Here is a 24,173-nt window from a genome sequence, read left to right as displayed (position 1 = left end):
ACCCCTCTCCCCAGTTTCAGGCTGCTTGGGTGAGCTTGTGGGGACTGAGCCATTCCCAGAATGCCCACCTGGCTCCTTGCCAGCATGGGCTCAGGGCTGGAGCCAACCAAACTCTGCTGGAGGAAAAAGATTGCAGTTGCTCCACGGCTTGTATGCTTTTTCATTCATAACAGACAAATGGCAGGATTTGGATGGGTTTTTCCACTGGCAGCTTTTGGAAAAACATCGATTGATTTCTTTTCGAGGTCTCTGAACTTATGGAAGGTTAAAATGTTTAAAAAAAAACTTTTATTTCTTATTAATGGTTAAAAAGGTACTGAAAATTTCAGCTATGTTCCTGGGTTTTTGATTTTCAAAACAGGCATGCTTTCAATTGCTAATTTCCAGTTGGGTAACTGGTTTGGTTGCCAGGAAACAAGTGAGCATCAGGAAGGTGAAGCCTTAAACATAGCTGATGCTCCACTTCCCACTGTGAAGATGGGCAACAGACTCCACAGCTAGATGGTGGCCCCCATGGCCTGCCATATTCCATACAGCTGATTAATAGAGCTATATATATATATATGTATACACACACACATACACATATCATCTGTATTGTAGAACAAATATTGCTTAGTCAAATGGTAAAGGAATTACAATACAATGTATCCATGTCAAATGCTTAAGGATAATTAAGTTTGCAAAGAGCTATGTTTGTTTTCATCGTCTCAGGTCCTACAAAGAAACTGTAAATTTGTGTAGTCCTCCATGTATTCCTACAGACTTACTTCTAAGAGTACAGTTTAAAAACTTGCAATGGGATCCCAAATCCCATTGGGTTAGATGGTAAAAGTAACATATTAAGTGTTAAAGTGATCATATAGATTGGATTAAGTTTTAAAGTAATCATACAGATAGGACTAACTGTTAAAGTGATCATATCAGTAGGATTAGGTGTTTACTGCTAATAAAATAGGATTAAAGAGGACTGAATGCTCCAACATGGGAAGGAGTCCATACCGCAAACTCATAAAATGGCAACTGCTTTAAGTAACTCTCAGTAACCTCGGAGTCAGCCCTAAAGGCATTCTGGTCTGGCTGAAAAGCCCATGAGAGCATTTCAAGCAAGGAAAGCTGAAAACTTGTGCAAAAAGTGTCCTTACATGGAGAAAGTCACTGTGTACTAACTTCCCAGCAGGACCTGTGTCCTCAAAAAGCTATAGTATTAGCATTAATGGTAAAACTTGTTCCAAAGATTTACCTTTTTCTAGCATATTATATTTTTATGTGTCATGTGTCTAAATGTTGAATTTTACTGACTGTATTCTTAGGTGATTCTTCGAAGTTTATTAAATGTCTTAAACTTGAGCCCTTGAATATAAATTTCTGTGATATTCCTATCTGGTATGTTTTAACATAAGGTCAAATACAGAGGACAGAATGATCAAAGGCCTCAGGACTAATGATGTTTCAATGCATCCCCTAAACCCAAAATCTGGGACAGTCAGGAAACAGAACTTCCCAAACCAAGCTCAGGTTTCTAAACTACAGGTAGATTACCTGGAATATGTCCTAACTCCAAAAAGGTGTGCCCTTTCAGTCAAGGTAAAGGAAGCTATTCTACATAAAAAGAGTTAAAGATATTTCTGGGAACAGCAAGATTCTGTGCAATTTGGATTCCAAGCCTTTGTATGTGCTTTAAGAGGCCCTGATGCAGACACTGTGCTGCAAAGGGGAACTGCAAAAGGTGTTCCAAGGAATTAAAGAGCTTTTAACAAAAGCTCCCACATTAGGAATTCCTGAGCAAGTCATTCATAAAAAAGATTCTCTTCAGATCAGTTATAGCTTAAATGGAAAGGACCTACCAAGTGCTACTGAACACAACTACCTCAGTAAAATTAGGATTAAACTTCTAGCCCTTCAGTCTTCACAGGTGAACTCAAAAGACATGCCTGATTGTTCCTGTAAGCCAATCAGAGATCTTAAGCAAAAAAGATAAGTAAGGCCTTTGCTTTCCTCACATCAACACTGCTGCACCTTAAAGCAGACATGCTGTACCTGCTTCTTTTGATTCTCTCTGGGAACTCTTATTGACAATAAAACTCCTAATGTGTTCTATTATAATTCTCTATGCTCAAGCTAAATGGGTTTATAATCTATCACCACCTTCTGGGAGTCTGTAAGATATGTTCTTTTCATCTTAAGGGGCACTCTACTCACAACTGGTCTTGTTCCAGTTTTGTTTATACTAATTAACAAACTTCTATGTTTCAGAGCTCAACAACTTCTGGGAGTAACTGACTATACAGGGGACACAGACATTGGTGGTGACTGAGACTGCTCCAGCTCACAAAGTGAATTTGTTAGATGAAATAGGCAGAGACTTCCAGACCCAGGACAGGCAGGGCCTGTGCTGCACCCCTCATTCCAGGAAGCAGCTGTAGAAGATGTGCTGATTCTATGCCCTTCAACATCCCTTAGGATTAGGGGAATGGAGTCTCTGAGGGGAGAGTGATGTAGGCAGGCAAACAGGATCAGTTGGAAGACCACACTTTCACCACCTCCCGCCCTGTGACCTCATGCTCCTATTTGACCACATCTGTGTGCCCACCCACCAGTCAGACTAACCACTCCTCTTTAAAAGCGGATCAAAGGCCTGAAACATGGTGGGCCTAGCCCCTTTTCCCTTCTTTTCCCTCTCTGCCCTTAATCCCACTGCCAGGCATTCTTCAATTTAACCCAAACCTTATTGTGAGTTGGCGCTTTTGCTGTGCCATGTTAAGCAGGGTCACATCTACTGAGCAAAAGGCTACTGATTGATTGAAATTTTGGCTGTAGAGATAGTCTTCCCTAAAACAGACAGGGGAGATGGGGGTGATATTGTGAAACTGCCTGCCATGCGGGAAGCTAGCCTGACTGCTGGCGGGTGGCAGGAGTCCCAAGCACATTTATCCCCTGCCACTCCCCACCCCCACTCCCACTCCCTGTTAAGGACACTGTAATTGCCAATCAGGTAAACTGTTCCTGGGTGTGGCCCAGGCCCATCAGGAAGACTACCATAGGCTACATAATCTTCAAGCTGATTGGAGAAGCATAGTGGCACCAATATTGGCTCTATCCTATAGAGTTAGTGTTGCCCTGAATGAGTTATGGCCTCTCTGCTTGCCCTTTTGAAGGTGTGCTTGGCCGGCGCCACGGCTCACTAGGCTAATCCTCCGCCTTCGGCGTCGGCACCCTGGGTTCTAGTCCTGGTTGGGGCGCTGGTTCTGTCCCAGTTGCTCCTCTTCCAGTCCAGCTCTCTGCTGTGGCCCGGGAAGGCAGTGGAGGATGGCCCAGGTCCTTGGGCCCTGCACCCCCATGGAAGACCAGGAGGAAGCACCTGGCTCCTGGCTTCGGATTGGCGTGGTGTGCTGGCCACAACACACCAGCCGCAGTATGCCCGCCACAGGCGGCCATTGGAGGGTGAACCAACTTGTCTCTGGTGCTTTTTGTTGAAGAATGCCATCGTCCCACCATCCTGGCAGTGCACCAGCCTGTAATATACTTGAGAGGTAGAGTTACAGACAGTGAAAGGGAGAGATAGAGAGTGAAACTTCCGCCTGCTGGTTTACTCCCTCGATGGCCACAATGGCTGGAGCTGTGCGGATCTGAAGCCAGAAGCCAGGAGCTTCTTCTGGTTCTCCCATGTGGGTGCAGGGGCCCAAGCACTTGGGCCATCTTCCACGACTTTCCCAGGCCATAAAAGAGAGCTGGATTGGAAGTGGAGCAGCTGGGACAAGAACTGGGGCCCATGTGAGCATTTTAACCATGGCTATGGACTAGATCTGATCAGATTCAAAGTAATCACTCAAACATTAAAGACAGACAAATCCAATAAAATGTGAAACCTTCAAGACACGTGCAAACTCTCATCAGATAAGTCAGCTACTGTAGCACAGAAAAGAGTTGATCATCAGCGTAAGAGCCTATTGCTTAGGACAGGGAAACACATCTTAAAACAAAGTGACAGAGAATGAGAGACTTCTGTAGGGCTGGAGGAAAAGTTTCATTAACTGCAAAAAGAAAGACCATAAGGTGGGAAAGGGTTAATGGATTAAGGTTCTCCCTCCCTTAGATAAGGCCAGTAATAGCCAGGGGCATTGTCCCTCCTCCCCCTCCCAGTGAGGAGAGGCATTGAATTGGAAATAGAGAGAAAAAAATGCAGCCCTAGGGAGTGCTCCCCCTAAAGAAATCAAGACAAAAGTTTTACTTGTCCTTTTTGCTATGAAGTATTTAAGGTTTCTGATTGGCTTGTAGGAACAGTCAGGCATGTCTTCACCTGTGAAGACTTAAAAGGTAGACGTTTAATCCAAACTTCACGGAGGTAGTCATGTTTAAAAGTACCTGGTAAGGTCCCTTTTATTTAACCTGAAGCTGATCTGAAGAGGATCTTCTTATGAATGGCTTGCTCAGGAATTTCTAATGTTGGAGTTTTTGTTAGGAACTCCTTGATTTCTTGGAAAACCTTTGCAGCTCCCCTGTCCAGCACAGTGTCTGTTTCAGAGGCTTTTAAGCAAACACAAGGCTTAGAATCCAAATCCTGGAATCCATTAACAACTTTTGTAGCTACCCTTTTCAGTACAAAGTCTGCATCAGGGCCTCTTTAAAGCTATACACAAAAGTTTGGAATACAAATCTTGGAATCCAAATTCCATAGAATCCTGTCATCAGTAATTCCCAATACCGGAGCTTTTATTTAGAAGCTCCTTAGTTCTCTGGAACAACTTTTGCAGCTACCCTTTTTAGTACGGAGACTGCATCAGGGCATCTTTAAAGCTACATGCAAAAGCTTGGGATCCAAATTTTGGAATCCAAAGTCCACAGAATTTTGCCATTTTTAGAAATCTCCTTGGCTGCCTTTAAATATCTGACCCTATGTTATGGCCATGCCTGCGTGGGTGTGGCAGGCCACGTTGACTGGAAGAGAGTGCAGAGAAAGGCTGTGGTCCCCCATTTACAGGGAGGACTGTGCCCGCTGGGGCCTTAGCAGGACTGGCCATGGGGTTAGGTAGGCATGCTGTTTATCAGATGGTGGTGGGTGATCCAAGGGAGGGGAATACCCATAAAGGGGTGGCCACATGGGTGGCACTAGGCCAAACTTCCCCTCTGTAATTGGAGGCATGGTGGGTTGAGGCGGTGGGTTGAGGCAGCGCTGGGCCTTTAGAGGTTACCGCCACACCTGAAGGCTCTACCTGAGTTTTAACTGCCTCTGGGGACTTATGAGCCGCCTAACATTCCTCATCAAAGGCCACCCAGCCCATCTGTTTCCTATCAACCGGCTTAGCTGTGCAAGATTTTTTGTGTGGCTTTAAGCCTTGAGTCTTTAGTATGTATCTCAGTGCCTTAGGCACTGGGTCCTCAAACTTAGCATGAGATTGCCCCATCCTTCCTGGGATACCTTACCTCCAGAGGCTTGCTTAGGCATGTCCGCCAGTACTTTCACTTAGGCCACAGTCAGTCCTTCTCTCCAGCCAGAGTCAGTCCTTCTTTAGGGCTCATTTGAGTCCCTCATGCCCCACATTGGGCACCACTTGTCAGGGTCTCAAGCCAGATGCTAACCCCTGACCAGCAGGGGCAGCGAAAGCACTCCCCAACAAGGCGAATGGGAGAGGTAAGGTCAACGGGTGAGAACACACCACAAGCACCCGTGAGTTCTGTCGAAGCAGGGACCGCTTTATTGAAGAAGTGTGCAGGCTTATAAAGCTTACCAAAGACATGCGCAGTAGGGGAGCCAATCAGTGAGAAGGTTACGCAGGCATGGGTGGACCACACACAGGGGCATTAAGCAAAGTATAGGGATCACTCATTGTCCTCATGTCTGGAACTAAAGCAGACCTATCCCTGCCGGTGGTCTGATCTTAACCGCAGCAGCCGCAAACACGCCCCTTGAACATCCGCCAGGCACCATATTGTAATGGAAAGTTTAGGCAATGCCCAACACCAGAGAGTCCTACCTTAGTAGTGAAAGTATTATAAGTGCCATCACAAAGCATGAAAAAGTACAAATCTTAACAGTTGAGAAGACACACACACACAAACACACGTAACCAGAATTCTAGGAGAAATATCCAGGGATTAATATTTATTTTACTTTTTTTTCTGGATTTGATTTTAAATATGTTAATAGTTTTTTTTTTCTTCTACAACCTTTGGTGCTATAGTTTTGTATCTATTTTTGTTCTACTCACTAGGTTTTGTTATTAGGCTTAGGTTCATCTCTTAAATTAAGCTGGAAAGATTTGATTATGCTATATTTTCTGAAAATATATATCATAAGGCTATTATAAAAGAAGATACAAGGGAAGCTAATTATGCCTTTAGTTATCTCTAGAAGATATTTAGAATGACATTTCTTCCTCCCTTCCTTCCTCCCTCCCTTTCTTTCTTCTTTCTTTTTCTTTCTCTTATGCAAAGCAACATTTACATCCGTAAGGAACATCCAGATGCAGCAGCCTGGACTGAGGTTCCCAGAGAGGCAGAGCCAAGAAACTAGTTGAAGTTGAGTCCTTTAAAAACAATTTGGGAAAAACAAACAAACAAAAAACCAGAACAGCAGCTAGTAATAAATCAGAGGGTGGGGACAAAACCCATCAAAAGGAATGAATTGTAATCCTGTCTAGTTAAAACAAGATAGCTTTTAGAAGTGTGTGATTGCTAACTTCTTTCTATTATCTTGACAAAATAAAATGATATAAATTTCTTAAATTCACATGTGACTATTAAAATATTAAAAATTTAAAAATTAAATAGTAAAATGTTTTTCTTTTCTGTCAGTTTTGTGAATTCATCCTTGCCCAAATTGTTGGCATAATGTTCTTTAACATCCTTTAAAAAATAAAAATGGAGTTATCCCATGAATTTGCACTCCCAGTATTGGATGTAAATCCAAAGTAAATGAAACGAGTCTTCCAGTATAAGCTTTCAAAATTGTAGACAAGATTGAGCCTTGATTCCATCTATAAATTATTTTTTCTATATGATATAAGAAAAGAATCAATTTAGTATCAGTTTCTATTTTTCATATTCTCAGTATCCTAGGTATTAAAACATGTGGAAGTATCTGTCTGGATAAGCTAGGGCAAAGAAAGTACACAGCTTACTTTAACAGGAGGGAAATCTTTTGATTATAACCTAGAGAGACTGGTCTAAACATGCTGAGCCCAGTCTTTCTTTCTAAACAAAAAGGAACTTTTCTCTCCTTTCATTTTGTGTCCTAGTATTACAAAATGTTGTTCAGTTAAGTAATAACAATAACTCAAGCATACTCAAGTCATCTCCAAAAATATCATTTGTTGTTCTAATAAAATATTTCAAGAGATTGTATAGTTTAAAGTATAATTTGAGTCTCTTCAAAAATTTCTAAACAAAGAAAATTTCCAATGTGCAATTTTTCATAAATTCTCAGGAATGTGATTCTTAAACTCCCACACAGCACAAAGAACTAAACACCATGCAAAGACACTTGGCAAAAGTGTAGCATAGCTTCTATATCGACTGATTCATCAATTGTGTTCCCAAAGGTGAGAATAAAACATAAGTTTATTTTGATATCAAAACTTTTTGAAACACATGAATAGTTCTATTACATTGCATATTTCCATATATTTTTACTAAAGTGCATAGTTAGAAGATGGGTTTTATATTTTACTTGACTACATTTCAATTTTGGATGTTTCTAAACATGCATAGAAAAAATATATTTTGCCTACTAGTCTTCCAAAATCAAGAGGCTGAAGTCCAGTGATTTTCATTTTTTTTCTATTATATCACATATTGTCATCAGAGTAGATTTATTGAAATGTATCTATATCACATATTGTCATCAGAGTAGATTTATTGAAATGTATCTTGAATTCAATTATACTTTGCTTAATATGTAGCCAAGCATTAAATATTTAGTTCAGTCCACAGGGATGGGTCTTTTAAAATGTAGAGGATAACTTTGCCACAACATCACTCCAAGAGGTTGAATATACAGAATGATCTCATCTATCATGCCTTCTGGCCTTAGCTCTCAGATAACTGTTAATATTTTCTTTGTTCCTGTCTGAAACTTTTGACAATAATTCAATAACATTCTGTATTAGTAACATTTTGATTTTAACACAGGCCAATAGCAACCCAGTCCAAAGATTCTTACAAGGTGAGGCTGTGGGCTTTTATCTTTAGAATGTTGCCTTCTTTGTTGATTCAGCAAACTTCTAGATTCAGCTCTTTCCTAGACTGATCATGGTGACTGGTTGACACCCACATGGTATTCTCATGATAGCTGAAAGTAAATTATAGACATACATTTGTACAATGAATTAGAAAAGTTAAATAGCTGAAATGTTCATGCAATTATCAAAACAAATGCTGCACAAAAGTAGAAAAATATTTTTTCTTCCATAATTTTTATGGAAATCTTAATTTATTGACCAGCATTTGTTAGATGTCTAGGCTTTCAACATATGATAGGAAAGTTGAGTAAAATGAGATTTTATAAATAGAGATTGGAATGAATTAAATGCCAAAGGAGGGGGTGGATTATAGCATTATATTAGGTTTGAATTATCTGCTAAGCAAGTTTTCATAAATTAACAGAATGTTCAAATGTTAGGTTCAAAATACGAAAATACAAATATAGGATATGAGCTGAAGAATAGATTCAGGCATATGCCCCAAGCTATTAAGCAATGGGACTGACTAGGAATGGATTCTGACTTTGTAACAGTGAATTAATGATTAAAATTATGAAAGTTAATTGCTGTGGTTTGAATACTGGCTCCGACATTGAATGTCTGTCTCTGGTTCTTGTTGTTCATCAGTTTTGACAAAATATTATACCTGCCTTTAGAATGCATTATGTAGATTCATTATATTCTTTCTCTATTATATTATGAAAACATACCAGGATTAGTGCCAGCCTGTCAAAAATCCAGTCATTGGTTATTTAAATAACAAGGAAAGAGGTTCATTTCATTGTTAATGCTACAGTGCCATGCTACAGCACTTCGTTTAGTACAGTTAAACCTGTTTTAAATACAAGGCACACTAAAAAGACACATGCAGAAAGCAATAATCTTTGCTACTGTATTATGTCACCTCCTAAGAGGTACTATCTTTCTTCCTATTTCAGCATCAAAAAACAGAAAATAAATGATTAAAATGCAATATATATTTTCAATGCAAAAAGTTTCAAGATTTATAGATCCACAGGCTGAGGCAATATTAGTGAAAGTTTATATATCTATATCCTTACTTATTTCTTGATTTGCATAAAAGGAAAGTGATGGTGTTAATGGGAGGAGAGGAAACTGGAAGATAAGGCAAACCAGAAAAACAGGTATCATTGTAATGATAATTACTAATAATAACTCCTGTTATACATTTACAGACAAGACTTGAATACAAGTCAAGTATCATGAAGTTTATCTTCTTGTATGTTAAGCATATCTTTCTTATCCCAAGGAACTTGCTTTACCATTGATTAACAAATGTCCAGAGAATCTCTATCCTCTTTAATAAGTGCTGCTCCTCCACACGCGGAGGAGCCGCACCGGACCGGACGCTTGTTGTTCCCTTTTTTTTTACAAGTCCTTTCTATAGTAAAGTAAGAATAAGTAAACAGCAAACTCCCAAAGCAAGAATGAGTAGAGAGAAATGAGAAAGAACGAAGTAACGAACTTCCCCGCGAACTCTCCAACGCACTCTCCAACCAACCCACGCCACCATGCCGTCTCTCTCCTCCTATATAGTCCTCTCCACCAATCCGTGCTCTGCTACCCACACGCCGAGCGCGCCGCTCTCCTCCAATCAGGAGCGGCTCTTGCAGCTTGTCAAGTTGGTGAGAGGCAGCTGGGTAGAAGCTGTACGCTCCTCTCCCAGCGCCACATTGTGGGAGAGCAGATGCATAGAATAAGTCTTAATTCCAGTAACATTATAGTCCGAGTTGCTCCCCACAATAAGAGAAAGAAAAAATATAACATATTGCATCAAGGGATGTAAAAATGTTGATAGATTTTGGCTTCATAAGAGATTAGCATGAAACTATACAGAGAAAAGTAATTAAGATGTGTAATGTCAATATTTATGGCTGTAACTTGTAAAAATAACCAGGGAAAACAACCTGGACTCAATTTAAGAAATGATTAAATAACTTACATATGTGTATGTAATACCATTGCCATTGTTTTATGAAAGAATCTTCAATAACATTAAATTAACCATTATAGAAGTTTAATTGGGAATCTAGGAGCAAGGAAGATAAAAAATATAAGATCAGTTCTTTTTCTGTAGAATGAGAGAAGGAATATAAATTAAGAATACCATTCCCTATATATGTATCATACAATTTATAAATGGCATGAAATTTCAGTTTTTCAGGAAAAGGAAGTCTGGGGCTTTGAGCACACAACAATGTGATCGTAGTTTTCATGAATGGCTGTATACTTAGAAACGGCTAAGATGGAAATTTTTGTCAACTATCTTTGTACCACAATGACCACTACGATAATTTGTGATAAGATTTGACTCTGCCTCCTTTGTTGATTGTACTGATCCTTTCACTGTTGTTTGCTATGGTGCTACCCTTTTTTGATGGAGCAAATTTGTCATGCAAAAGTACTTGCACATGACCATGCAAAGTCAAGATATTCCCCCAGCACCTAAATGGCTATCAGACAAGGTACACTTCTGTCTCCATCAAACTGTTAGACAGTTCTTAGCCATTTTAGAGAAAAGGGTGATTACATGGAGTAAGTTTCAGTGATGCCCATGTCACATTGCTAAATTTTAAAAAGTTCAAGAAGAAAAGACTTCATAAGTAAAAATACTTACATTTCTATAAACACAGAGAAATTGATCTGAAAGAATACTAGAGTTTCCTTTCATGGGAATGTGGATTTCCCCTCAATGTAAATGTACTGCATTGCTAAAGTACTCAAGAATGTTTTCAGGTATCATGTGGCCTAAAATTACTTAAATAAATATATTCATTCAAAGAAGTAAATTCCAAGATTTTGATATTGTGTTATCAACATTTTGTATCATTGAAAATACTAAAATCATTTAGAAATCTGTCAACATTATCTATGTGATATCTCAGGGTATCTTTATGGTGTCTACATCATATTCAAAATGTCTATGAATAAATATATTGCAATATTAGTTGAAATTTTCAACCAATATAAACCTGGAAATTCATAGTTACTGTGATTATCAATATTTAATGATTTTTACAGCCGCTTAGTGACGTCTGCTGGCCAGCTCAAGAGGTTTCATTTGTGGTGATTTGGACACAATAATTACTTGTAATTTTTTTGAAGTTTTATTTATTTATTTAAAAGGCAGAGTTACAGAGAGGCAGAGAGAGAGAGAGAGAAAGAGAGAGAGAGAGAGGTCTTCAATCAGCTGGTTCACACACCAGATGGCCACAATGGCTGGAGCTGTGCCTATCCGAAGTAGGAGCCAGGAGCCAAGAGCTTCTTCCAGGTCTCCTACTCAGGTTCCGGGGCCAAAGAACCTGGACCATCTTCTACTGCTTTCCCAGGCCATAGCAAAGAGCTGGATCAGAAGTGGAGCAGCCGGGTTCTCGAACCAGAACCCATATGGGATGCCGGCTTTACAGGCAGCAACTTTATCCACTTGACAACAGCGCCTGCCCCAATAAATACTTGTGATTTCAAAATTCTCTCATTAACTCATATCTCCTTACCTTGAACTTAGGCAAACTTTATTGCTTTAGAAACCATGACAATGTAGTAGAAATGATGCAACTTAACTTGAGAGGTTTTGTAAGAAAAGGAATATGTTCTGTATTTCTCTCTCAATGTGTTTCCATCTGCCTTGGCTCTGTCTCTCTGTGTGTATGTGTCTCCCTTTCTTTGCTTCTCTGTGTCTCTGCACACTCTTTTAATTTATCTTTTTTTTTTTTCACTCATATTGAGTTCTGTATTCTAACTAAAGATTCCAAGAAAAGCAGATTAGTAGTGGGGAGACTACACAGATACGCCTAAGAAAACTATCAGGTATTCCTATTTGGTCAAGTTTTAGTCAAGTTTCTGATACTATGTCAAGGCCCATTTGGGAACTTCTATGTGAAATTGTTTTAGCAGGAAAACCCTGCTAAATCAGGTTACCACATTCCAGTCCCCCATATCTCATTACTCTCACTATTGCTTACATTACTCATTCTTTAAAAATTAATTTTTATTTCATTTATTTGAAAGGTAGTGTTACAGAGTGAGGTATAGACAGAGAGAGAGGTCTTCCATCTGCTGGTTCACTCCCCAAATGGCCACAATGACTGGGGCGGGGCCAGGCAGAAGCAAGGAGCCAGGAGCCAGGAACGACTTCAGCATTTTCCATGGATTTTGGCCATCCTCCACTACTTTCCCAGGACATAGTAGAGAATTGGATGAGAAGTGGAGTAACCAGGACACGAACTGGCACCCATATGGGATGCCAGTGCTACAGGCAGCAGCTTTACCCATTTCGCTACAGCACTGGCCCCTGTGCACTATCCTTAAAACTTTTACATATATTTCCACTAAATTAATTTTTTTAAAAGATTACCATCTGAAAAATTTATTAAATTTGATTATCATTTGGATTATTTTCAGATTTATTGCTGACAATTTTATCATAAATATGAAATAATATTACCAAGATAAGATTTTAACTCTCATGAAAAGACTTCCATGACTATACACAAGGCTTTGTGTGAATCTGCACTTGTGATTGTGTTCTCAAATTTACTGCTGCTCTCAGGGCCTTCAGTGAATGATGTTATCAGGTTGATATAAAAAGGAATGTCCATCATAGGGGTACCATGGTAGATTGATTAATAGATGCATTAGGACATCTGCCATTCTATGAGTCTGCTGTGTATTCCGCTTCCCATGTTGGATCATTCTCTCCTTTTTAAATCTATCAGTTAGTGTGAGCAGACACTAGTCTTGTTTGTGTGATCACTTTGACTCTTAATCCTATCATTATGATCAATTGTGAACTGAAACTATCACTTGGACTAGTGAGATGGCATTGGCGCATGCTACCTTGATGGGATTGATTGGAATTCCCTGGCACATTTCTAACTCTACCATTTGGGGCAAGTCCAATTGAGCATGTCCCAAATTGTACATCTCCTCCCTCTCTTATTCCCACTCTTATATTTAACAGGGATCATTTTTCAGTTAAACTTAACAACCTAAGAATAATTGTGTGTCAATTAAGGAGTTCAACCAATAGTATTAAGTAGAACATAAAAAATACTAAAACGGATAAAGTATTAAATTGTACATCAATAGTCAGGACAATGGCTGATCAAGTCACTGTTTCTCATGGTGTCCATTTCACTTCAACAGGTTTCCTTTTTGGTGCTTAGTTAGTTGTCAGCCATCAGGGAAAGCATATGATGTTTGTCCTTTTGGGACTGGCTTATTTCACTCAGCATGATGTGTTCCAGATTCCTCCATTTTGTTGTAAATGACCGGATTTCATTGTTTTTTACTGCTGTACAGTATTCTATAGAGTACATATCCCATAATTTCTTTATCCAGTCTACTGTTGATGGGCATTTGGGTTGATTCCAGGTTTTAGCTATTGTGAATTGAGCTGCAATAAACATTAATGTGCAGACAGCTTTTTTTGTTTGCCACTTTAATTTCCTTTGGGTAAATTCCAAGGAGTGGGATGGCTGGGTTGAATGGTAGGGTTATATTCAGGTTTCTGAGGAATCTCCAGAATGACTTCCATAGTGGCTTTACCAACTTGCATTCCCACCAATAGTGGGTTAGTGTCCCTTTTCCCCCACATCCTCGCCAGCTTCTGTTGTTGGTAGATTTCTGTATGTGAGCCATTCCACCCGGGGTGAGATGAAACCTCATTGTGGTTTTGATTTGCATTTCCCTCATTGCTAGTGATCCTGAACATCATTTCAATAATTGTTGTCCAGAGTCATATCTAATAGGGCATTTTATGGGATTCACTTACACAAGAATTGGAAAATAATATACTGGTTTTCTTGTCACTACATCTCCATAGACCATGTTAAGGTAAAAAAAAAATCTTATTACTTGATGCACATTTCAAATTATAGTGTAAGAGAAAAATTAAGTTCACACATAGTTCAATTTCTTTCTTTTTTTAAAAAAGATTCATTTTATTTATTTGAAAGACAGGGTTATAGGCCGCAACAGCTGGAGCTGAGCCTATCTGAAGCCAGGAGCCTGGATTGGAAGAGGAGCGGCTGGGACTAGAACTGGCACCCAAATGAAATGTTGGTGCTGCAGGCAGAGAATTAACTCACTACACCAATGTCCTGCCCCATGAGTTAGACCTTTAAAGTTAAGTCTATAGAGTATGTGCTGACTCTTTGTTCAAGAAAACTCAATCCTGCTAAATTGTAAACTGTACATTGTCTAGTGCACCTTACCAAAAGTACTTCTAGTAATTTTCCACTTCATTTTCTGTAATTTTCTATTGCCATAAATTTGAGTAGCTTCTTTTGGTTCACCTTCCTTCCTACTTTATTTTCTCTCTCTCTCTCTCTCTCTCTCTCTCTCTTTTTTAAATCTGTCACACATGTCCTAGTTGAACTTGAGTACAGCTTATCATGGAGTCATTCTTCCAATTAAAAGATGTCAGGATAGAATCTGTCTTGTCTCCTACATCAAGGATCTGGCTATATTTCCTTTGGCAAGTACACATGTTTTCTACTTGGTGGAATAGTGTTCAAGTAGATGATTCTGAAAATGAACACAAAACTTGGGAACTCTTCTGAAAGAATAATCTGATGCTCCAGTGAGTCTCCTTTCTTCAAGTTAGTAAAATCAGTTAAGAACTCATCATTAATATTGAATTGTTTCAGTATATCTAAAGTTAGAATGGTGCATTTCCTTAATGCTTTTTTAAGAATAAATATTTGGATAAATCTGGAATGCACAGATCTCCTAAACTGCGCAGGACAGTCTTTTTGTTGTTGTTGTATATTCATCATTTTTATTGGTGATCTGTTACTATAAACTAAGTATGAGAAAAATCAAATATCTACCTTGAATGAAAGAAAAAGATGTGACCTATATTTACATTGCATTTAAAATTTGGTATCTATTACATATGCAAGCGGATTTTATTTATTTATTTGAAAGGCAGAGTTACAGAAAGAGAGGAGAGTGACATCTTCTGTCCATTGGTTCATTTCCCAGATGGCCTCAATGGCTGGGGCCAGGCCAGGCCAAAGCCAGGAGCCAGGAACTTTTTCCAGGTCTCCCACATGTGTGGTAGGGGCCCAATCATCTACCTCTTTCCCATGCCATTAGCAGGGAACTGGATAGGAAGTGGAGCCATCATGATTCCGACTAGCACCCACATGAAATGCTTGTGATGCAGGCAGCAGCTTAACCTGCCATGCCACAGTGCCAGCTCTATGGTAATTTTGTAAAAGGATATTTTGAAAAGATTTATTTGAAAGCAAAAATGAAAGATGGAGAAATATCTTCCATCTACTGGTTCACCCCCAAAATGGCCACAATAGCCAGATCTGGACCAGGATGATGCCAGGGATCAGGAACTGTATGGCAGAGTGGACAGAGAGAAAGGTCTTCCTTTTCCATTGGTTCACCCCGCCAAGGGCCGCTGTGGCTGGCGCACAGTGCTGATCTGAAGCCAGGAGCCAGGTGCTTCTCCTGGTCTCCCATGTGGGTGCAGGGCCCAAACACTTGGGCCATCCTCCACTGCACTCCTGGGCCAGAGCAGAGAGCTGGACTGGAAGAGGAGCAACCGGGACAGAATCCGGCGCCCCGACCAGGACTAGAACTTGGGGTGCTGGCACCGCAGGCAGAGGATTAGCCTATTGAGCCACAGCACCAGCCTGCAGGACAGTCTTTACACACCTGCATTATTAATTGTTGAGCTAATGGCATGATGTCACATATCAGGGCTGCTAGACTTAGGTCTGAAAGAGCTCTAATCTTGCTTTTTTTTCTTTCCTGTTGTAACAAGCTGTTGATAAACAAGCAAGCAAAATTTTATAACAAGGTAGGTAATGATTGTCACACAAGCCAGCAGGAACCCAATCACGTCCAGAGAGTGGTAATGGTACCAGGTGAGGTCATGGGCTGCAACCCGAAGGTGTTTGGCTCCCTTGTGGAGCATGACGTACTCGATCCAGAAGACTGCTCTATCCAGGGGCTTCATGGGCTGATCATGGTGAATTCTTGATAACTTCATGACATTATCTTTATAGCTGAAGAAAAATCGATAGACATAAACTTATAAATGTGAAATTTTTATGTAGATGGTAAAATGGATGTTGCATGAAAACTACGAGAAATAAATTATTTTCTTCAGTAAACCTAAGACAGATCTGAGTTTTTTGATAGGAATTTGTTGGATTAAAAGGTTACAAAATGTGTTGAGAGAAACTGACAGAGAACAATATTTCTAGCTTCCAAACCTAGAAATTGGAATCAGTTAATTTTTACAGACAAAGAAAAGAAAAAAATGACAATAACAGCAACAAAACTATTCATTTTATGTACAAAGCTTGACAGGCTCTGTAGGCAGTGGCTTATAGGCTGAATGTACTAGATTGGGATTAATATGATAATTTAGAGATAAGAGGCAAATCATTACAAAGCTCAGGTTTATCTGGGCCAAATTAATAAGGAGTTGTTATCAATCTGGAATTTATGTTAGAGTTACCCATTAATCAGTGCATTAACATTTAAGTTGTGAATTCATCAAATTTAATTGCCTTGCTTTGACTCTTACTTTCCCTTCCTCTCAGTTTTAATTTTACAATATTTTCATTGTTAAATGGATTGTAAAGAGACATTATCTTTCTTATTTGATTTTTCAAATAAAAATATGTTGATTTTTAGACCATTTGAATTATTTTTATTATATACCAAATCAAGAGTAAATGTTTTCTATTATTACTATTTTTCTTCTTGGTAGGGTTGTGATTTTAGGATCTGGAGAACTCTCAAGGCACTCAAGACAGTCCACTCTCAGGCTCTCAGGGGAGAATTGATGAAGAAACTAACTGGAGATCCTACAAGTGGAAGAGGAATGCCATGGACCTGTATGGAGGGTGTGGACACACAGCATGAACACAAACACAATACACAATTGCTGCATCAAGAGCTAGAGTGGGAGGTGGCTTGGTGGAGGCATGGAGAGAGTGAGACTGGACAGCGGCTAACTGTGCAATGCAGATAGAGAGAGAGTGTGGCCTGAGTCTAGAATGGTGCCCCTGGGACTGGCGGTTGCTAATGGTTGCCCATGGTCCCAGTGGAAATAGAGGGGGCACATTTATCTTTCCCCAACTTCCTCACAACAGTGTCCACTGCCTGGCTGAGAAAAGGCAGGCACCATTTTGGGTTTGAACGGCAGCTGCTGAAGCCTTTGTCTGTGAACTTACAGCAACTGGCTGAGGCGGGATGCCTTCTTGCTAGTATTGGCAGCAGTGGTGGTGAGAGAGCAATATTCAGCCAGTGGTCCTTGTAGACACAGGTGATCCAGAGATTGTAGCAGAGGGAAAAATATGTAGGCCCTACTGACTTTGAGCCTGGCTTGGAGGTGCCTGGGCACCCGTAAGGTACCCACAGCCTCTCAGGATCTAGACACCTGGGCAGAGCTGGCAAGGGAAACAACTGCTTCTCTGTTGACTGAACAGACTGGCAGGGCAGAGCCAAACCTCTTCACACAGCAACTGTGGGAGCCTGTGTGCTGAGACTCTGGGGACTCCCTGGTTTCATAAGAAGGTGTAGGGCATAGCTGGTTCTCATATGGAAACATAAGAAACCCCAAATAGCTAAAGTAATTTTATATAGCAAAAAAAAAAAAAAAAAAAGCCAGAGGCCACACAATACCTGATTTCAAGACACACCATAGGACAGGTATAATCAAAACAGCCTGATACTGGCACAAAAAGAAACATGTAGACCAATGGTACAGAATAGAAACTATAAATCAATCCACACATTTACAACCAACTTATCTTTGATAAAGGATCTAAAAATCAGTCCCTAGGGCAAGGACAGTCTCTTCAACAAATGGTACTTGGGAAACTGGATCTTCCCATTCAGAAGTATGAAACTAGATCCATACCTTACAACTTACACAAAATCCACTCAAAATGGAATTAAAAACCTAAATCTATGACTGACACCATCAGATTACTAGAGAACCTTAGGGAAACTCTGCAAAACATTGGCAAAAACTTTTGGGGAAAGTCTCCAGAAGCAGAGGCAATCAAAGTCAGAATTGTCAAATGGAATTACATCAAGCTTAGCAGCTTCTGTGCTGAAAAAGAAACATTCAGCAAAGTGAAGAGGCAACTAAAAGAATGGGAGAAAATATTTACAAACTTTGAAACTGATAAAGGGTTAACATCCTGAATTTATAAAGAGCTCAAGAAACTCAACAACAATAAAACAAATAATACAGTTAAGAAATGGGCAAAGGACCTAACAAGCATTTTTTTAAAGTTTTTATTTAATTAATGCATTTTTTCATAGATCCAACTTTAGGAATATAGGGGTTCTTTCCCCCCACCCTACCCCAACTCCCGTCCCATCTCCCTCTCCCTCTCTCATCTCCTTCTCCATTATAGTTCATTTTAAGTTTGACTTTATATACAGGGACTAACTCCATGATAAGCACAGACTTAAATAATTTGTACCCACGCACACACACAACATATAGAGCACAGTTTGGGAACAAAATTTGCAGTCGATTCTCATAATACAATTCATTGGAGACAGAGGTCCTACATGGGGAGCAAGTGCACAGTGATTTCTGTTGTTCCTTTAACAATTAACACTCTTATTTATGACATCAGTGATCATCCAAGGCTCTTGCCATGGTCTGCCAAGGCTATGGAGGCCTTTTGTGATCATAGACTCCATCGGTATTTGGACACAGCCATAAGCAGAGTGGATGTCTTCTCCTCTCTTCAGAGAAAAGTATATCCTTCTTTGATGACTTTTTCTTTCCACTGAGGTCCCACAGAGCTCCTCCTTGTAGGATTTTTTTATTTATTTATTTATTTATTTATTTTTTGCCACAGAGTCTTGGCTTTCCATGCCTGAAATGCTCTCACAGGCCTTTCAGCTAGACCAGGAAGCCTTAAGGGTTGATTCTGAGGTAAGAGTGTTATTTATAGTGAATGTCATTCTAGGAGTCTGCTGTATGGAGTGCTTCCCGTATTGGACTTTACTTCCTTTTAAATTCTATTATTTTTACGGGGTGCTTGATGTTATTTATATGATAACTTTTAAACTTAGACCAATCTATAGGTTTACTTTAATGTTTAATATGATTATTTTAACAGTGAAGATGGCATTTATACCACTGCTTTTTATGGGTTTGGAGCCCCATAACAAGTTCTTAGGCTGTACCCTGAGAGGTGAGTCTGTAGGACTGTATGCAGAACTAGACTGTTTCACAGTTATAGACTACCTCCTCCATCTCTTATTCCCCCTCTTATTTTTAACTGGGATCTTTTTCCAATTGCCTTAAAATACATATGATTGACTCTAGGTTACATAGAGAGTTCAGCATATAGTAAGAAGTAAAGAGGCCGGCGCCGCGGCTCACTAGGCTAATCCTCCGCCTAGCAGCGCAGGCACACCGGGTTCTAGTCCCGGTCGGGGCGCCGGATTCTGTCCCGGCTGCCCCTCTTCCAGGCCAGCTCTCTGCTGTGGCCAGGGAGTGCAGTGGAGGATGGCCCAAGTGCTTGGGCCCTGCACCCCATGGGAGACCAGGAAAAGCACCTGGCTCCTGGCTCCTGCCATCGGATCAGCGTGGTGCGCCGGCCGCAGCGCGCGGGCCGCGGCGGCCATTGGAGGGTGAACCAACGGCAAAGGAAGACCTTTCTCTCTGTCTCTCTCTCTCACTGTCCACTCTGCCTGTCAAAAAAAAAAAAAAAAAAAAAAAAAAAAGAAGTAAAGAAAAGAGAGAGAAAGAAAGAAAACAGAGAAAAAAACAAACAAAATGAAACAAAAAGGATATACACAGTAAAAAGTAACAATGATAAACTGTCCTTCGACAGTCAGGTCAAGGACTATTGAAGACATTGATTCTAAAAGTGACAATTTCATTTTTATAGCTTTCATTTTAGGTGCACTATTAATTCTCCCAAATCAGGGAAAACATATGGTATTTGTCTCGTTGGGACTGGGTTATTTCACTAAGTATGAGATTTTCCAGCTTGCTCCATTTTGTTGCAAAGGATTGGATTTCATCCTTTTTTACTGCCATGTAGTATTCCACAGTATACATATCCCACAATTTCTTTATCCAGTCTTCGATTGATGGGCATTTAGGTTGCTTCCATGTCTTAGCTATTGTGATTGAGCTGCAATAAACATGGTGGTGCAGATAGTACTTTTGTTTACTGATTTCAGTTTCCTTGGGTAAATTACCAGGAGTGGGATAGCTGGATAGTGGGTCATATGGTAGGTCTATATTCAGATTTTTGAGGCATCTCCATACTGTTTTCCATAGTGACTTTACCAGTTTATATTCTCACCAACAGTGGGTTAGGGTGCCCTTTTCCCCACATCCTCTCCAGCATTTGTTGTTTGTTGATTTCTGTATGAGGGCCACTCTAACTGGGGTGAGGTGAAACCTCATTGTGGTTTTGATTTGCATTTCCCTGATGGCTGAAGATTCTGAGCATTTTTTACGTGTCTGTTGGACATTTGGACTTCCTCTTTTGAAAAATGCCTGTTGGGGCCAGCGCCATGGCTCATTTGGTTAATCCTCCACCTGTGGTGCCAACATCGCATATGGGCACCGGCTTCTAGTCCCGGTTGCTCCACTTCCATTCCAGCTCTCTGCTCTGGCCCGGGAGGGCAGTGGAGGATGGCCTAAGTGCTTGGGCCCCCGCACCTGCATGGCAGACCAGGAGGAGGCACCTGGCTCCTGGCTTCGGATCGGTGCAGTGCTGGATGTGGCGGCCATTTGGGGGGTGAACCAACGGAAAGAAGACCTTTCTCTCTGTCTCTCTCTCTCACTGTCTATAACTCTACTTGTCAAATAAAAATAAATAATTAAATAAATACAATCTTAAAAAAAAGAAAAATGTCTGTTAAGATCCATCTCTTAACTGGGTTGTTTGTTTTGTTACTGTGGAGTTTCTTGATCTCTGATTGATTCTGGTTATTAATCCTTTATCAGTTGTGCAGTTTGCAAATAATTTCTCCCATTCTGTTGGTTGCCTCTTCACTTTCCTGTTTCTTTTGCTGTACAAAAGGAACAAGCATTTTTTCAAAAGAGGAAATTCAAAATGCCAACAGACAAATTAAAAAAATGCTCAGGATCACTAGCCATCAGAAAAATGCAAATCAAACCACAATGAGGTTTCACCTCACTCCAGTTAGAATGGGTCTCATACAAAAATAAAGAAACAACAAATGCTAGTAAGGATGTGAAGAAAATGTACCCTGATCCACTGTTGGTGGGAATGTAAACTGGTGCACCCACTGTGTCAGATTAAGTGTGGGGATACCTCAGAGATCTGAATATAGACCTATCATATGATCCAGCCATCCCATTCTTGGGAATTTACCCAAACCAAAAGAAATCAGCATATGAAAGACTTATCTTTGCCCCTATGTGTGGGGAGCAACTCAGACTAGACTAAGTTACTTGAATTAAGACTTATTCTATGCATCTGCTCTCCCACAATATGGCGCTGGGAGAGGAGGAAACAGCTTCTACACAGCTGCCTCCAGTTCAACCAGTAACCTGCAGGAGCTGATCCCGCTCCTGATTGGAGGAGAGCAGCGTACTCGGCGTGTGGGTAGCAGAGTTGGGATTGGTGGAAGAGGACTATAAAGGAGGAGAGAGACAACATGCACCAGGAACATCTAAAGGGAACATCCAGATAACATCTGAGCAGCCCCCGAGAGAGCCGGCCGGCGGTGTGCCGCTCCCCCGCGGAAGTGGGGAAAGTGGCAGGGGGAACTGCCCTTCCACGGAGGTGGAAGGATCGGCAGCCAACCCAGGAAGGACCAGCAGCAAACCCGGGAAGGGCCAAGCAGACTAAAGAACAACGCAGGGTCTTGTGTCGTTCCTCCGCGAAGAGGGGGAGCGACACCTATGTTCACTGTAGCAAAATTTACAATAGCTAAGATATGGAATCAAGCCAAATGTCCATCAACTGTTGACTGGATGAAGAATTTATTGTATATATTCACTATGGAGAACTACTTAGTTGTAAAAAAATGAAATTATGTCTTTTGCAACAAGATGAACGCAACTGGAAATCATTATACTTAGTGAAATAAGTTAGTCACCAAAAGACAGATACTATATGTTTTCCCTGATTCAAGATAACTGATAGAGTACCTAAAATGTAATGTTTAGAAGTGCAGTGGACATTTTGAGATTTGCTGGTTGTTTATAGCCCTTGTGTCTTCGTTGTGGAACAGTGTTTTTTGTTTTTGTTTTTGTTTTTGTTTTTCCATACTATTTGTTGAACTGTTTTACTTAGTGTAGGGTTAATTTTATAATCATTAAGTACACTGAAAGTAGATCTTTGTAAAAATTAAGAGTGGAAATGTGAGAAAGAGGAGGAAGAAATGTTGGAGCTTGGGTAGGAGGGAGGGTAGAGGTTCAAGTATCACTATGTTCCTAAATTTGTATATATGAAATAAATGAAACTTGTATAACTTAAATGAAATTATAAAAACAGGTGACAGGTCTCAAGTATCACTTTAAATGCTCAGACTGAATAGCAATCATTCTCTGTCAATTACAGCCGGTTGGAGTTGAAGTTAGGCAGTTTCTGCTCACATAGATATATTAATGCATTAATGTAAGTTCTTAATTTTAATTTTGACTTCTATGGAATCGCCTACATCTTACTGCATATTTTTGAACTGTCACTTCATAATTCAAAGTGGATATTCGTCCCAGCCAAATATCAAAATTCTTATGAAATATAAACATTTGCATTTATTACCAATTTTTAAATTGAAAATATATGATCTTTTGATGAATATTTCTTGAATAGATAGATCAATGGTTGGTTGATATTGACAGCACTCATTAAAACTTCTGTTAATATCTGATTCATAAATACCACCCAATCTATTACTGAAGTTCAACTTATTGCTTAACACAAAGGAAAAACAGTATCCTAACAGAGTATTTTTTTAGCCTATAAGAAGAGAAGTCATCAAATTCTACACACACACACACTCACACATACAAACAGAATATCAGCTTGTTAGTCAAGCTATAATGTCCCATTTTCCCAATATTCTTACCCTGACTTAATTATGCTATGGATCATCATGGGCTTTAAAAGTTCATTGATCTAGCTTTTGACTTTTTAATTTGCTGTTAGAACTTTACAATGAAGGGACTATATGGGTGGAAAAAATTTTGACTACTACCCAATGAAAATGTTGCATTTACATTTACGTCATTATGTACTGAAAGGAGGAAATACATTCCAAACATTATTGATATAACAATAAAACACTAATAGCTTAATCAAAACTAGCCATATAATGGAATAATTTGAGAACCATCTCTTGATATTCAAATATTTGAATAGTGAAATATTCAAATATTTTGAATAGTGAACCAGATAATTGCAATTTATCCATTTCAAGTAAATTACTTGTTTATTTTCTAATTCTTCCAAATTAAGAAAATATTGTTTTCCATTGTTATTCAAAACTGTACTCAAAATACTTTCCCTTTTCACAATCACTTAGTCCTCAAGTGAAAACTTATCTATCAGTACAATTTATTTTAAAAAGCAATACTCACAAAGGTTCATGAATGACTGTCTTCAAGGCATCGATCAAATCTGCACTTGACATTGTTTTCCAGTCCAGTCTAACAGCTGCTCCCTTGGCCCTCATGTGGGCAAGGTTATCATGTTGCTCCCCAAACAAAGGGAGACCCACCATAGGGATGCCATGGTGGATCGCCTCATAGATGCCATTGGCTCCACCATGAGCTACAAAAGCTTTGGTTTTTGGATGACCTAAAATTGAGAGGTTTTCAGTAAAATTATTAATGATAAATCTTAGTAGTGAAATAAGAAACAGAGAATTTGAGGCACTAAAAGGGGTGGTGATCTCTAGACCACAGATTATGAGTAGACATGAGATAGTGTATAAATTAGTTTGAGATGAAGA

General features: G+C 39.8%; 2 protein-coding genes across 2 annotated transcripts in view; both read right to left on the bottom strand.

The window, feature by feature from the left end:
- Positions 1-5,729, bottom strand: part of LOC138843067 (UDP-glucuronosyltransferase 2B16-like) — a 28,952-nt gene extending 23,223 nt beyond the window's left edge. The window contains exon 1 of the mRNA XM_070048068.2: positions 5,425-5,729. The gene's annotated coding sequence lies outside the window, so the exon portion shown is untranslated. The remainder of the gene's footprint in view (positions 1-5,424) is intronic.
- An 8,422-nt stretch (positions 5,730-14,151) lies between these two features.
- The window catches only part of LOC100341030 (UDP-glucuronosyltransferase 2B16-like), a 56,863-nt gene continuing 46,841 nt past the window's right edge, over positions 14,152-24,173 (bottom strand). Inside the window, exons 5-6 of the mRNA XM_089302675.1 lie at positions 23,800-24,019; positions 14,152-16,249 (exon numbers count right to left, since the gene is read on the bottom strand). Coding sequence (XP_089158801.1) covers positions 15,970-16,249; positions 23,800-23,942 — 423 coding nt within the window. The 5' untranslated portion in view covers positions 23,943-24,019 and the 3' untranslated portion in view covers positions 14,152-15,969. The remainder of the gene's footprint in view (positions 16,250-23,799; positions 24,020-24,173) is intronic.

This window comes from Oryctolagus cuniculus, chromosome 8 (assembly GCF_051225735.1).
Source record: "Oryctolagus cuniculus isolate XC-2025 breed Fujian yellow rabbit chromosome 8, ASM5122573v1, whole genome shotgun sequence".
NCBI lineage: Eukaryota > Metazoa > Chordata > Mammalia > Lagomorpha > Leporidae > Oryctolagus > Oryctolagus cuniculus.
This window is presented reverse-complemented; position numbering and strand designations above follow the sequence as displayed.